General features: G+C 50.7%; 2 protein-coding genes across 2 annotated transcripts in view; one reads left to right on the forward strand and one right to left on the reverse strand.

Annotated features, from left to right (window-relative positions):
• The window catches only part of PNPLA1 (patatin-like phospholipase domain containing 1), a gene marked incomplete at its 5' end in the record, with an annotated part of 3,142 nt that extends 2,394 nt beyond the window's left edge, over positions 1-748 (forward strand). The window contains 2 exons of the mRNA XM_010014123.1: positions 388-597; positions 680-748. Coding sequence (XP_010012425.1) covers positions 388-597; positions 680-748 — 279 coding nt within the window. The remainder of the gene's footprint in view (positions 1-387; positions 598-679) is intronic.
• A 4,675-nt stretch (positions 749-5,423) lies between these two features.
• Positions 5,424-13,032, reverse strand: part of LOC104405411 (patatin-like phospholipase domain-containing protein 1) — an 8,388-nt gene continuing 779 nt past the window's right edge. The window contains exons 2-8 of the mRNA XM_010014133.1: positions 10,025-10,257; positions 9,051-9,116; positions 7,033-7,110; positions 6,625-6,685; positions 6,402-6,542; positions 5,999-6,098; positions 5,424-5,538 (exon numbers count right to left, since the gene is read on the reverse strand). Coding sequence (XP_010012435.1) covers positions 5,424-5,538; positions 5,999-6,098; positions 6,402-6,542; positions 6,625-6,685; positions 7,033-7,110; positions 9,051-9,116; positions 10,025-10,257 — 794 coding nt within the window. The remainder of the gene's footprint in view (positions 5,539-5,998; positions 6,099-6,401; positions 6,543-6,624; positions 6,686-7,032; positions 7,111-9,050; positions 9,117-10,024; positions 10,258-13,032) is intronic.

Below are 13,032 nucleotides of genomic sequence, written 5' to 3' on the forward strand. Positions count from 1 at the left end.
CAGCTTCCAGTGTCTGAAGGGGGCTACAAGGATGCTGGAGAGAGACTCTGCATCAGGGACTGTAGTGATAGGACAAGGGGTGATGGGTTTAAAGAAATTCAGGTTAGATCTAAGGCAGAAGTTCTTCCCTGTGAGGGTGCTGAGGCACTGGCACAGGTTGCACAGAGAAGTGGTAACTGCTCCATCCCTGCTAGTGTTCAAGGCCAGGCTGGACAGAGCCTTGGACGACATGGTCTAGTGTAAGACATCCCTACCCATGGCAGAGGGTTGGAACTAGATGATCTTAAGGTCCTTTCCAGCCCAAACCATTCTATGACTCTATGCTACACCACATCCCTCTTCTCCCTGGAAGGAGGAATACTCAGGGTTCCTTGTTTTCTCTCCTAGCGTTACGTGGACGGGGAGGTCGGGATGTGGCGCGCCAGCTTCGTGTCCCGCACAACCATCACCGTGTCTGCCTTCGCCGGCGAATACGACATCTGTCCCAGGGACTGCGCCGCTGCCTTCCTCACCTTACAGCTCTCTGACTGCATTTTGCAGATCTCAAAAAGAAACTTCTACCGTTTAATGTGTATTTTCTACCTTCCTGAGTTTCAAGTGAGCTGCTTCTACAGGTACCCAGAGCCATAAAACCCCTACAGCCGGCCCATCTGCCCTGACTACCACCTCACCCCTGCAGGTTCTGGAGCAGTATTATGCCTGTGGCTACCAGGACACGGTCTCCTTCCTAAAAAGACTGAGTAAGTGACCGGGAGGGAGGAGCAGGTAGGTTGGGTGCTTCTCAGTGTTGGTTTGCTGACAGAAGGTAAGAGATACTGCCATTGCACCAGGGCAGAGAGATCCCAGCATCCCTGGCATTGCCAGGATACCCTTGAGTCCCATCCTCTATGATGCCTCTCCTGTAGCTCCCTGTTCACCCCTTCCCCTCTGATGGTGTTAGGTCCCTTCTTCTCTTCCACATGGGGCATGATAGAGCTTTTCAGGGAATGCAGGTCCCCAGAACCTAGACAGAAGTGTAGGCTCAGGAGCCCTGTGTGGTGTCTAGACTGATAACCCACTGATGCACAAAGCAGCAATGTTCGGTGACTCCTGACCCAGAAACCCAACTCAGAGTAGCCATGCACTGTGGGCATCGGTCCCCCTGTTTTCCAATAAACCCTGGCCATACTGGTCAATCCTTTCCATTGCTGGAGACCTGGTAGCTGAGCAACAAGCAGTGAGAGCTGGATTCTTTTCCCACCAGATGATTTTGGTATAAATTACCTTGATGAGGACTTTATGCTTCCATTCACCAATGAATCGTCTCAGAAAGGTGAAGAGACCTTGCACTGGAAGCCAGAAACAAGAATACTTCACTCCAGAGCCACAGACCCTCAGGATGTCACTGAAGAGAATCCAGGGACCACCCGGGCAGCAGATGAAGCGGAAGAGGAAGCCCCACACCGCCTTCTCCACCACCAGAAAGGTAGAGGACCAGCACTTCCTTTACCCCATCACTTTTCATTAGCAAAGTGCCACTTGCCCAGGGCTCTCACTGGCAAAAGAGGCTGGCTGGGGTATTGCAGGCTCCAGTAGTGAGAACATGAGGAATGAGGGGGAACAAGAGGGTCCCCTCTTGAGTCAGTGCTTATTAGTGAAGCCTCATGTTGAAACTGTTTTCGGTGGACGAAGGACTTAAAGTGTGGCCAGGTTAGAAGTGCTCTTTGGAGAAGCAGCTCTCTGTGTGAAGAAAGCCATTTACTCACCATGCAAGGTAGGAACAGGTTCTACCTACACATGATTTCGTTAAGGGTGAGGGAAGGGGCAGTGTCTCAATGCTCAGAGAAGGATTTCTACTGAGTAACTTGGTGTGCAGCCAGATGTAAACACTGAAGTGCAAGAAAAGCTCATTCAAGCTGCAGGTAAACCTCTAACTGTATCATTTTCAAGCAAGATAAGGCAGGTTTAAATCCCAAACTTCTGATTTTCTGCAGTCCTCTGCAAAAAGATGCCCTCTCCCATTTCAGTTGTGACATGGAAACCTCAGCATTTCAGATTCCAGTTTGTCCTATTGTTACTAGCAGGATGCAAAGAAGTCTGTGCTGGAGTGCAGCCTTTCTTTCCAATTTTTTATTTATTTTCTTTTTCTTTCTGAGTCTTCCAGCATTTCTGAATTTATGAACTTGGGAAAACAGTTTTTCCAACATGGTGATGCTTTAAAATGTTGCCACATAAATAAAAAGTGAAAAAAGACCCACATACTGTTGTGCTATATCTAGGAGGACCACACCAAATGAGGAATATAAAGGGGAAAGAGCAGGACTAGTACCATTCCAGATCTAGAAACAAAAGCTTGAAGTACATAAAATGAAAGCAAAGAAGATATTTCTGTTGAAAACAGACAGCTCTATGGGAAGAGATCCACACTAGAAATGCAGGACACAGTGTTAGGCTGTAGTTTGCTCCCATGCTTGGTTTTAAAGGCTTCATCAGTCTGAACCACATGGAGCTTTTGAGAGCAACACAGTAGGAACCAGGTTCCTTTGGAGGCTGGGCAGGCTCTGGGCTGTCAGGAGTCTCAATCTCTGGTTTGTAGCTTGGCAGCAACGTTTTCCACCAACCTAAGGTCACCTGTGGAAGGAACTGAGACTCCTTTGTTAGGCCAGAGAGCAACCAAGGGTTAAGTCAGGGCTCTTGGTCTCCAGAGGAGAAGGACATCAGATTTTTTAGTTCTGAGAAGGTAAAACCCTGATGATACAGGCCAGAAAAAGGCTGTTTTACTGTTTATCTGCACAGTAGTAGAATATCACTGATGTTACCAAATAATCAAAGGTGTAAACCTGAGAGTAACTCACACGAGTTTTCCTGAATAGGTGAGAATATCTCCAAAGGGTTATTGTTGCAGCAGAGCCTGCACACCAGCGGGGCTCAGACCAGGACAGGCTGAGGGAGCTGGACTTGTTAGAGAAGACACTGGGGAGACCTTAGAGCAGCTCCAGTGCCTAAAGGGGCTCCAGGAAATCTGGAGAGGGGCTTTGGACAAGGGCCTGTAGGGACAGGACAAGGGCAATGGCTTGAACCTGCCAGAGGGGAGACTGAGATGAGCTCTGAGGCAGAAGCTCTTCCCTGTGAGGGTGCTGAGGCGCTGGCACAGGGTGCCCAGAGAAGCTGTGGCTGCCCCATCCCTGGCAGTGTTCAAGGCCAGGTTGGACACAGGGGCTTGGAGCAACCTGCTCTAGTGGAAGGTGTCCCTGCCCGTGGCAGGGGTTGGAGCTGGAGGAGCTTTAAGGTCCCTTCAACACAAACCAGGCTGGGATTTAATGATTTGAACAGGGATAGTGGAACTGCCTGAGGCTGACTGAAATGGTTGTGTCCTGCTGGAGGTGGTGGTACTTGCCAAGAAGACCAGGGGCCTGGCAGAGGGGCTGTTGCAGAAGCAGGGGTCTGCCTGGGAGGGGGTACAAGCAAAAGGATATGATGGGCTGACTGGCCCCTCTCCTGCCCAGGGAGCAGTGGGTGTCTCTGTGCCCGCTCTGCTTCGATCTATGGCAGTTCCTAACCTGGTTTTGGGCAGCCTAGCTTTGGCTGCAGGGCTTGAAAGATGCAAATCCAGCCAGGATTTCCAGTGTCTTAGGCAGGAGTAGGTTTTGATGGATGCAATGCAAACAAGCGTCCAGGTTTCTTTTAGCAAGCTCGTTGCAGAGAAAATATTCCCAGGTATTCGTTTGCAGTCAGAGATAGCAGAACATGTTGTATTAATGTTTTGCTGAGCATTCATTATTACCTCTGGATCTGTTTACACCAACACAGCCTTCAGCAATTCCCCACGTTCGTGTGTGCACTCTCCAGGGCACTTTGAATGAAACTTCCCTCTGTCTCACTTCCCTTTGTGCAATGAAACGAGCTTTTTATTCAGATCAACAGCTTGTGCTGTTGTGATCTGTTTGTTGCCCATTGGGAACCAACAAAAGGGGGAGAATCAGTTGGGATAAAGCCAGTCAATCAGCCTCTGAGGTGCAAAGTGCATTTGGGATGAGGAAGAGTGGTGTTGACTCATGGGCAAAGTGTATTTGGGATGATGAAGAGTGGTCCCAATACATTCTCCATACAGACCAGCAACACGAGGTGTGTTTGCCTGGACCATCCACTGCAGCAGCAAGTTGCATGAAAAGAACTAATGTATTTGTGAAATGTCAGCTCTCCTGGTGCAGCAGGAGATGAACTCTGCAACACTGTGGTACTTTAAAGTAGGGGGAGGTTAATGTTGAAGTTTCTCCATCCTTCTCCACAGCTGCGCATTCAGAGGGGTCCAAATGTGTGCCTACCTCCCCTGGCAGGAGCAGCCAGCCTCCAAGGGTGTATGAAGCTCAAGAATAGGTAATTGGTAAAATAACTTCAGGGAATTGGGCAAAAAATAGTTCCTGCCCAGTGTGATGCTCTGGAAAGCTTCTCCCTCCCCCTGTTTTCTGTTTTGGAGTGGGAGAAAAACACTTGAAATGTGCCATTTCCCAGCAAATGCCTGTCCTGTTATCTGCAGGAAAGCAGGGGGAGGGATGCTGCTGGTGAGCAGCAGCTGGGGTTGCTGGGGAAACTGGTGGTTGGGCTGTACATGCAAGTGAGGATGCCCAGTTTGCCCTGAGCAGGCTGTGGTTGGGTTGCAAACGCAACATTGTGGTGCTTTTCCTCCAACCATCATGATAAAGCAGGTCAGGCCTGGGCAGGGAGACTGTGGCAGCAGCACTGGGAGTGAAATCAGCCAGTTTCCTCGCATGGAACAAAGAAAAACAACACAACACTCCCCAAAACTCCGTAACAATCCAAGCTGCTGCATGGAATGAGCTCCGGTGTCACCCACCACTTCCCAGGGCAGCAGGACCACCACATCAGAGACCCCCAGGGCCCATCCAGGCTGGTTGCCTAAGGGAACAAACTGGCAGTTAGTTGAGTCATGATGCATGAACCAACAGGAACAAGGAGTCCCAGAGATGTTTGATATCAAAGGGCTTTTTCCTAGCTGAGGAGTTGTGTCACTGTGTGAAATCATCCTATGCAACTCACCCACTGCATGTGAAGTAACTCGCAAGCAGGTTTTGGGGAAGTATGGTTTAGAGTTATCTGTGTGGCAAGTTAAATGCCTTAAACCCTTGAGAGTTCAGTGCCAAAACATCGCTCAGGCTCTTGGTGAACATGCCTGATACCCTGCTAGGAAAGAACCCAGCAGATAAATGCTCTGGAACAGGAATATGTTGCTGTAGGGAAGCAGTTTACAGTTCCTTTGAGATATCACTAAATAATAACAGAGGGAAGGGGGAAATAGCTACTTTTAATGTGGGATCACAAGGATTTGGAGTTTGTAGCCACATTCATCATCAGTGACCCATGGATGAGGTCCCCCAGGGTTTCCCTGCTCTCCCTCTGCTGAGGGCCTGCATCCCCCGAGAACCTCACCTCTTGGCTGTGGCTCTCTTGGGCAAACCAGGCACCATGGTTTGGAAGAGCTTCTGGAACCGTTTTACCATGGAGCTGATACCATCCAGCAGCCCCCACAGCTTCCCCAGCCTGCAAAGCCAAAATAAACAGGCTGAGTTTAATGACCACTCAATGCAGCCAATGGGGGAGGGTGTTAGTGGCAAAAGCATGTTGTGATGCTCCTTTGCATACCCAAGCAATCCTATGGTGTTCCTGTTAGCCATATCCCCTCTCCCTGAGAGCTTGCCTTCAGGGAATACCAAACTCTCCTGTGGAGGAGATACTGCTACACTGGTTCATGCACTAGATGTGCCGTGGTCCATAGGAAAGGAGGGATTCACCATCAGCCCACACTGCCCCAGAGGCTGCCCCATGTGTTTCCAGCATCTGAAGGATGCTGCAGCCCATTGCACACTCCAGTGCTAGGGAAGCTGGATGCCTCATGCTAATCCTACACCAAGTCCCTGCAGCTATCTCACCACTGCTGAAGCTAAAACCGCTGGTTTCTGTATTGCTTTCAGCTTCGATGCCTCTATCAAGATGTTCTTACCCCTTCCTGAAGAAAGCTGGCAGCCTGTATGGCTGTAACAGGACCTTTGACAGCGGATCCTGAAGTCCAGAGAGCTGCTCCTTCCTCCACATACCCAAGCCTGTACGCATGGATGACAACACAACAGTAAATAAAGACCAGGGATTAGAAATAACCCAGTAAATGAAACAATTCCTCTTGTCCAGCAAGTCTTTCTGCAGCTCAGCCTGTAGGTCCTGAAGCCCAGGCTTGAATCCAGCTTGAGCTGCTCCTAAAAAGCTTCTTTGTAAGAGCAGCTACTGCAGATACAGGAATATTTCCTATAACTAACTCAGTCATGTCTTTAATGTAATACTGCTCCTCTCAAAGACTGCAGCAGCCCTCAGTGGCCCAAAACCCAGGATGAGCACCCCAAATCTTCTACCTGGCAGGAAGCAAGGAGCTGGGCACTGTGCTTCCATTTTGCATAGGCCAGTGCATGTCCTTTTGGATGGGGCAAAGTCGTTCTTCCCGCATGTGCTGGCAAAGTGGAAATTCCCATTGCAGTAGTTAAAGCCAAAGGCATCTGTGGGACACAGAAGAAAGGGATGATGTTTGCATGTGTGTTGTGTGTCCAGGCCACCCTTCAGGCCCTGGATATCACTTACTGTTCCTGTACAGGAAAAGGGCAGTGTCCTGGTACCCCTGGGAGAAGATGTCATTCAAGACCTGCAAGGAGAAACACCTGAGGTCACTAAAGAGCTTTCCATCCAGGCACTGGCAGGATCTGTCCAACCATGGAGGGTTGGGGTGGCCCATTTGGAAGGCAGCAAGCACAAGTTGGCTTCCAGCAACCAAAGCTCTAGTCCTTTGCAGGTTATCAAACCATGGTGGACCCCACTCCCATCAGCAGTGTCCACCAAATAAATGCACTGCAAAGGCAGTGGGTACTGCACCCTCCATGTGAGATCTGATTGATTAATGATGGAGACTGAGCTCAACCTTAACGCTTGGCAAGGCAGGTCCAGCATCGATTTAACCGAAACAAAGCAGGGAAGAAGAGCTGGTGGGCTTACCATGGTGCTGGGTGGAAAGAGAGCATAGCTTATCCTGCAGAGGTTTTCTATGGAGATCTGAATGCTGCCGTTGAAGATCTGGAAGCAGAAGAAGATGGCAGGACAATCCCTTGGGCAGATATCGAGCTCTCCTGTGAATGGGGACACGGTGATCACAGGTTCCTCCAAGCTGGAAACAGGCTGCAGACCAGTGAATCCTCCATCCACGTATCGCTGAGGGGGAAGAGCAGAGGAGGGTTTGCTCTGAGGGTTGCTACAGGGTGTGTGTGAGGGCAGTGTCACTGAGAGGAAAGCAGGCAAAGGCAACACCTCCTGCCACGAGCCCGTCCCAGCACGTCCTCTCTCTTCCCACTTGCAAAAACATCTCTTCCTACCCCTTGCCCTTCACCTTGGCCTTTGCCAGCTCCTTCTGCTGCCCTGCCTATGGCACCCAGGTGGCTCCTCGAGCAGATGCTGTGATCCACAGCAATTATTAGAACAGAAATACAGTTATTTTCATTCACAAAGCTTTGCAAAGTTGTTTTGGGCAGTCATTGGCCAACTCAAACTGAATTTAGAGTGTCATATAGAGTTCAAGTCCTGAGCTCAAGCAGTTGGGCTCCTGTGTTTAAAAATTGCTCACTGGGCAAGGAAAATGTCCTTTGTATTCCAGAAGGAATCTGAATTTACCACCCATCTCAGTGGGATCTCAGGATTCAAGGATTGCAGCCCATCGAGTTAAGCACTTGTGAAATAATGAGAGGAGCCTCATGTAGCAGCCCCGCCGAGCTCTGGGTCCTGCAGACTCAATGGGCAAACCCTGCAGTCCTGAGCAAGCTGAAGACCTGACCTGACAGCCAGGTACATTCAAGGACTAAGCAGACTCAATCAGTGCAGACCACCAAGAGTCAAAGTGTGATCCCAGCTCTATCCCCGCTGCAGAGGTGGTATCCTGGTATCTTTTGCTCCCCTACTCTGCTCTCATGAGACCGCACCTGCAGCACTGAGTGCAGTTCTGGTGTGCCCAACATCAGAAGGATGTGGAGCTGTTGGAGCAAGTCCAGAGAAGGCCATGAGGATGAGCAGGGGCTGGAGCAGCTCCTGTATGGAGACAGGCTGAGAACACCGGGGACAGGCTGAGAACATTGGGGCTGTTGAGCCTGGAGAAGAGAAGCTGCGTGGAGAGCTCAGAGCAGCTTCCAGTGTCTGAAGGGAGACTACAAGGATGCTGAAGAGGGACCTTCATCAGGGTCTGTAGCGATAGGACGAGGGGGGATGGGTTCCGACTGGAACAGGGGAAGTTCAGGTTAAGTATAAGGCAGAAGCTCTTCCCTGTGAGGGTGCTGAGGCGCTGGCACAGGGTGCCCAGAGAAGCTGGGCCTGCCCCAGCCCTGGCAGTGTTCAAGGCCAGGTTGGACCCAGGGGCTTGGAGCAACCTGCTCTAGTGGGAAGTGTCCCTGCCTGTGGCAGGGAGTTGGAACTGGATGATCTTTAAGGTCCTTCTCCACCTGCTCTGTGGTCCATCTGCACGTTTCACCACCGTGCTGCTGTGCTCCTCCTTCACTGAGGATTATCGATGAGCCAACCCAAATCTGTCGACTTGGCTGCAGTGTGTCAGAGAGTCTGAACATGCAAAGAGCTGGGGGAGGATCCTCCCACGAGCTTCTGATATTTCAGCCATGCAAGTCTGCACCTGAGCGAGTGGAGACATCTGCACTGCAGACAGATCCTGCCCGGGATAACTGGGTTGTGTGACAACGTCCTGCATGTGGGCGTCTTCTTATGTCACTTTAGAGATCTGCAAGGCAAGATCCAGTCATCCAGGGTCTGTCCATAAGCAAAGCAGGAGAGGGCCCTCCAAATGGCACTTCCATCCAGCTATCGTCAGGATGGGATGAAGAACAGGCTGGAAGGCTTTCTTATCCTCCATTAACTCAGCAGCAGCCTAGGCTTATGTATCTCTCTCTGCTCAAGTGAATGCAAAGTTAAACCCAAGAACATACTGCTGCACAGTAAGTTGTATATGAAATAGCACTCACCACACCTCGGTAGGATGGAGGGATGAAGCCACAGTAGATGGGAAGAAAGCAGCTGCAGAGGAGAGCCTGGGGGACAAGAGGGGTTGCAGAAGTAAATGGTCCTGTCAGAGTTATCCTGGACAAAAGCTGTTGACATGATGCCTGTAAAACCAGGCTTGACCTGGCTATCGGTGCCACCTGGACTTTGCACTATACAGTTGGATAATTTATATATCATCACTGCCCAAAAGTGCCCTTCGACAGTGGCAAGGTGAAACTTTGGAGTCATTCCTCATGTTTGAGGAGTTTTGGACAATACCAACACATCCTCCCAGTGCATTTTCATTCTGCTGGGATTTGCCCATGATAAAGCCACTGCTGGGCCACTCACAACCATTTTCTACCAATCTCATGACCTGGGAATAAGCACCCTATGCTCCTGAGTTGACCTAGGGTGGGCATCAGAGGGTGAGCTCCCACATCTCCATGGACATCCTCAACTGACTCCCTGGGGCAAGCAAGTCCATGGCCTCATGGTCTGTTAGGGATTTACCCTGGGATTCTTTCCCCAGCAGCTGATTTACTGGTTAATTTCCTGCTTGTTTGGCAGCACAGACTCTTTGTCCAGTGTTTTGTCCCAGGGAATTGCTGAGGCAAGGAGGAAAATCACTGCCAATGGGACTTCCCCGAGGAGACACCTGCCCAGAAAGCTGAGAGATCATGTTAGCATTAACACAGCTCTGCAAAGAGTCATTAGCACTTCCTAGAGCTGACCAACACAGCATCAGCTTTTGGAGGCTGGAAATAAACCTGCTTTCTGGACTTAACAGCATCTTTCACCCTCCCTCCAAGCCTCATGAAGCTCACTGTGGTGTGACCATGACACCCTGACACCTTCCCATCTTGGATGCAGTTAAAGTCATCAATGTTTGAGTACCTCCACCCCAAGTAGTAGGTAGAGATCTTCCTACAGCACCCAAGGAAGGTTCCTTTACCTGAATGAGCTCCTCTTTCGAGCTGAACTCTGAGGCCATGACGTTTTGGCCATCCACCACCCGCGTGAGGGAGATGTGCAGCCGCCCTGAAGCCAGTTGGTAGGAGTTCTCTGGTAGCATCCTCTGCAGAACAGCCTTGATGTTTGCCAGCAAGCTGCACTTGGGAGAGAGGGGGCCCAGGATGGTTTCCCTGGCCTCCTTTGCCATGGCAAAGAAAAATTCCTTTAGGTCATCTAACACAGAGGGGGGAGTGAAAGAGAGGGAGAAAGTCAGGATCTCTACTGCCCAGATAGCTCTGGCTTTAATCCCATTTTTAACACTCCCCACAAATAAAGCCTTTTCATGACCCCAGGATGATGATGCTGCTACAATGGGGGGCATTGTGGAGAACAGAAAGGGGAGGATGTCCTCAGAGAGCAATGTATTGCTGAGCACAGCCTCAGTGATGAAATACGTTCAGCAACGGGTGGTTGCTCAAGAAGTACCTGGCCAGGGATTAGGGAAAGGCTCCGGAGAGCCCCAGGAAGAGGTAGGTTCAGACACTGAGTTATCAGTTGCACAACACGTTCCTGCCTTCCACCTCCACGTGGCAGTGCCAGGCTCCAGAGTGGGCTTCACACGGGCAGCCAGGACAGCTCAAAGGTGAGGACAAGGGGCACACGACTGGTGGCCTCCTGGCCAGTGTTAATAGTCATTACATGTGTCTGCACATCCCAGAAGCTGGATTAAAGGAGAAGAACTGCAGAGCCATGACCAAGAGGGCAGGAGACACCAGGTTCTAAAGGCTGCATATGATGAGGGGAAGAGGGGTGCAGCAAAGCCCGTGGTCAGCCTGACCATGGGGAGCTTGCTTGGTCCCTTTGCTGAAATGGGGAGCTCACCTGGGGAAACTGTAGCCATAGGACAGTGATGGGTTCAAGCTGAAACAGGGGAAGTTCAGGTTAGGTCTAAGGCAGAAGCTCTTCCCTGTGAGGGTGCTGAGGTGCTGGCACAGGGTGCCCAGAGAAGCTGTGGCTGCCCCATCCCTGGCAGTGTTCAAGGCCAGGTTGGACACAGGGGCTTGGAGCAACCTGCTCCAGTGGAAGGTGTCCCTGCCCGTGGCAGGGGTTGGAGCTGGAGGAGCTTTAAGGTTGCTTCCAACCCAAACCAGGCTGGGATTATATGAATACCCAGCACTGGACAGTTAAACTCTTGCAGCAAAAAGCTCATCTGGCTCCTCAGTGCTGCAAAGAGCCATTCTTGCACCTGAGTGGCCATGGCACAAAGCCATGGACTTGTCTTTGTAGGGGCAAAGGTGTCCAGGCTGTCTCATGAGCTTGCTTTAAAAGCATGGGCAGACAGATTAGATGGAGTGTCCTGAAGTCAACTTGAGCAACACAGGTATTAAGAGGGGTTATAAACATTTGAGCAGATGTTCAGGCCATGTGGGGTGATGATTAGTGGTTTTACACAGGGTCATCAGGGTGCTGAAAGAGCCAGAGACACGCCAGGCAGGTGATGCACCCGCCGGGCACTGCCTGGTGCTCTGTGTCCTGGAGCTGGGGAAGGACCTGGGAAAACTGCCCCCAAACTGATGGGCAGGAGGTGGGAGCTCACCCCAGCTTTGGGGACTTTGGCTCTGGACAGGGCTTTGACTCAGGATGAGACAGAATGACCCTCATATGTTCTGTGACCATCCCCGCCTTTAACCCTCTTTTCCCCCCAGTCTTCTCAATGTGAATTTGGCAGAGTTTGTGCCACACTCATTTTCCCTATTAGAAACCAAACCAGAGTCATCACTAATCAAAAGGTCTTTTCTTCTGCTGGCGAAGGTGTTTTGGGCACAAGATCATCTCAGCACCTCTAAGCAGATGGTGCCCATCTCCCCCACTGAAGCAGACCCTCATTTCAGCACCAGTGCCCACAGTGAGAGCAGTTACCCAACTGATTTATGCCTAGTGGAGACCCAAAGCACCATCCAATTACACCAGGATGAGGAATCAGAGAGGAAAGCTTGGGGACCCTTGCTTTTTTGTAGACAAGTTCATCCCCATATATGCAGAAAGGTTCTTTTCTGCTTTGTCTGAATATATTTGCCAAAGTTTTGACTTATTTGAGCTCCACCAGAATGGTTCCAGCACCCAGCAGATGTTTCAGGAACTGTTTGTTTCCTCTCTGCTTCCTCCATCACCATTTGGACCCTAAACCCCTGCTCCTCCTAAATGTCCCCATTGCTTGAAACAGGGCTTGGATCAGCTTTCGAAGACTTAAGTCTTGTGTACTCTTGTTTACACATGGCCACTAATTGGAAATATGGGAGAATGTGATTATTAAAAGTGGATTAACTGCTCTGAATTAATTCTACACAGAACTTATTGCTGGGAGGGGGTGGGGGGTGGCTGTTTCCACATTGTCTGAAGAAGTTCAGCATAAAACTTCTTTTGCAGCAATAAGAGAAAGCTCAGCCCCAGGCTGGACTGAGGACTGCTGTTCCCTGGGCATGCCATAGAATCAAAGGACCTTGGAATGGTTTGGGTTGGAAAGGACCTTAAAGCTCCTCCAGCTCCAACCCCCTGCCCCGGGCAGGGACACCTTCCACCAGAGCAGGTTGCTCCAAGCCCCTGTGCACCACGCCCAGGGATGGGGCAGCCACAGCTTCTCTGGGCACCCTGTGCCAGCGCCTCAGCACCCTCACAGGGAAGAGCTTCTGCCTCAGAGCTCATCTAATGTCCTGCTGATGAGCCCTATGATGAGCTTTATCCCAGTGGAAAGGTGCTCGGCTATAGGGACACAGGAATCATGCCTAATCTTCCCTCGTGCTGGGAAGATTGAGTGGGATAACCCAAAGCAACATGCAAAGAGGGCTGTCAGCTCTATAGACACCTGTGTGACTGTCCCTTTGTAGCTAAGGATGCCAAGGGACCTGACCCATAGGGAACACAGGGGCTTACATGTTTGCCCAGAGAAGCTGTGGCTGCCCCATCCCTGGCAGTGTTCAAGGGCCGGTTGGGTACAGGGGCTTTGGACAA

Source organism: Nestor notabilis, unplaced genomic scaffold (genome assembly GCF_000696875.1).
Source record: "Nestor notabilis isolate BGI_N333 unplaced genomic scaffold, ASM69687v1 scaffold16350, whole genome shotgun sequence".
NCBI lineage: Eukaryota > Metazoa > Chordata > Aves > Psittaciformes > Psittacidae > Nestor > Nestor notabilis.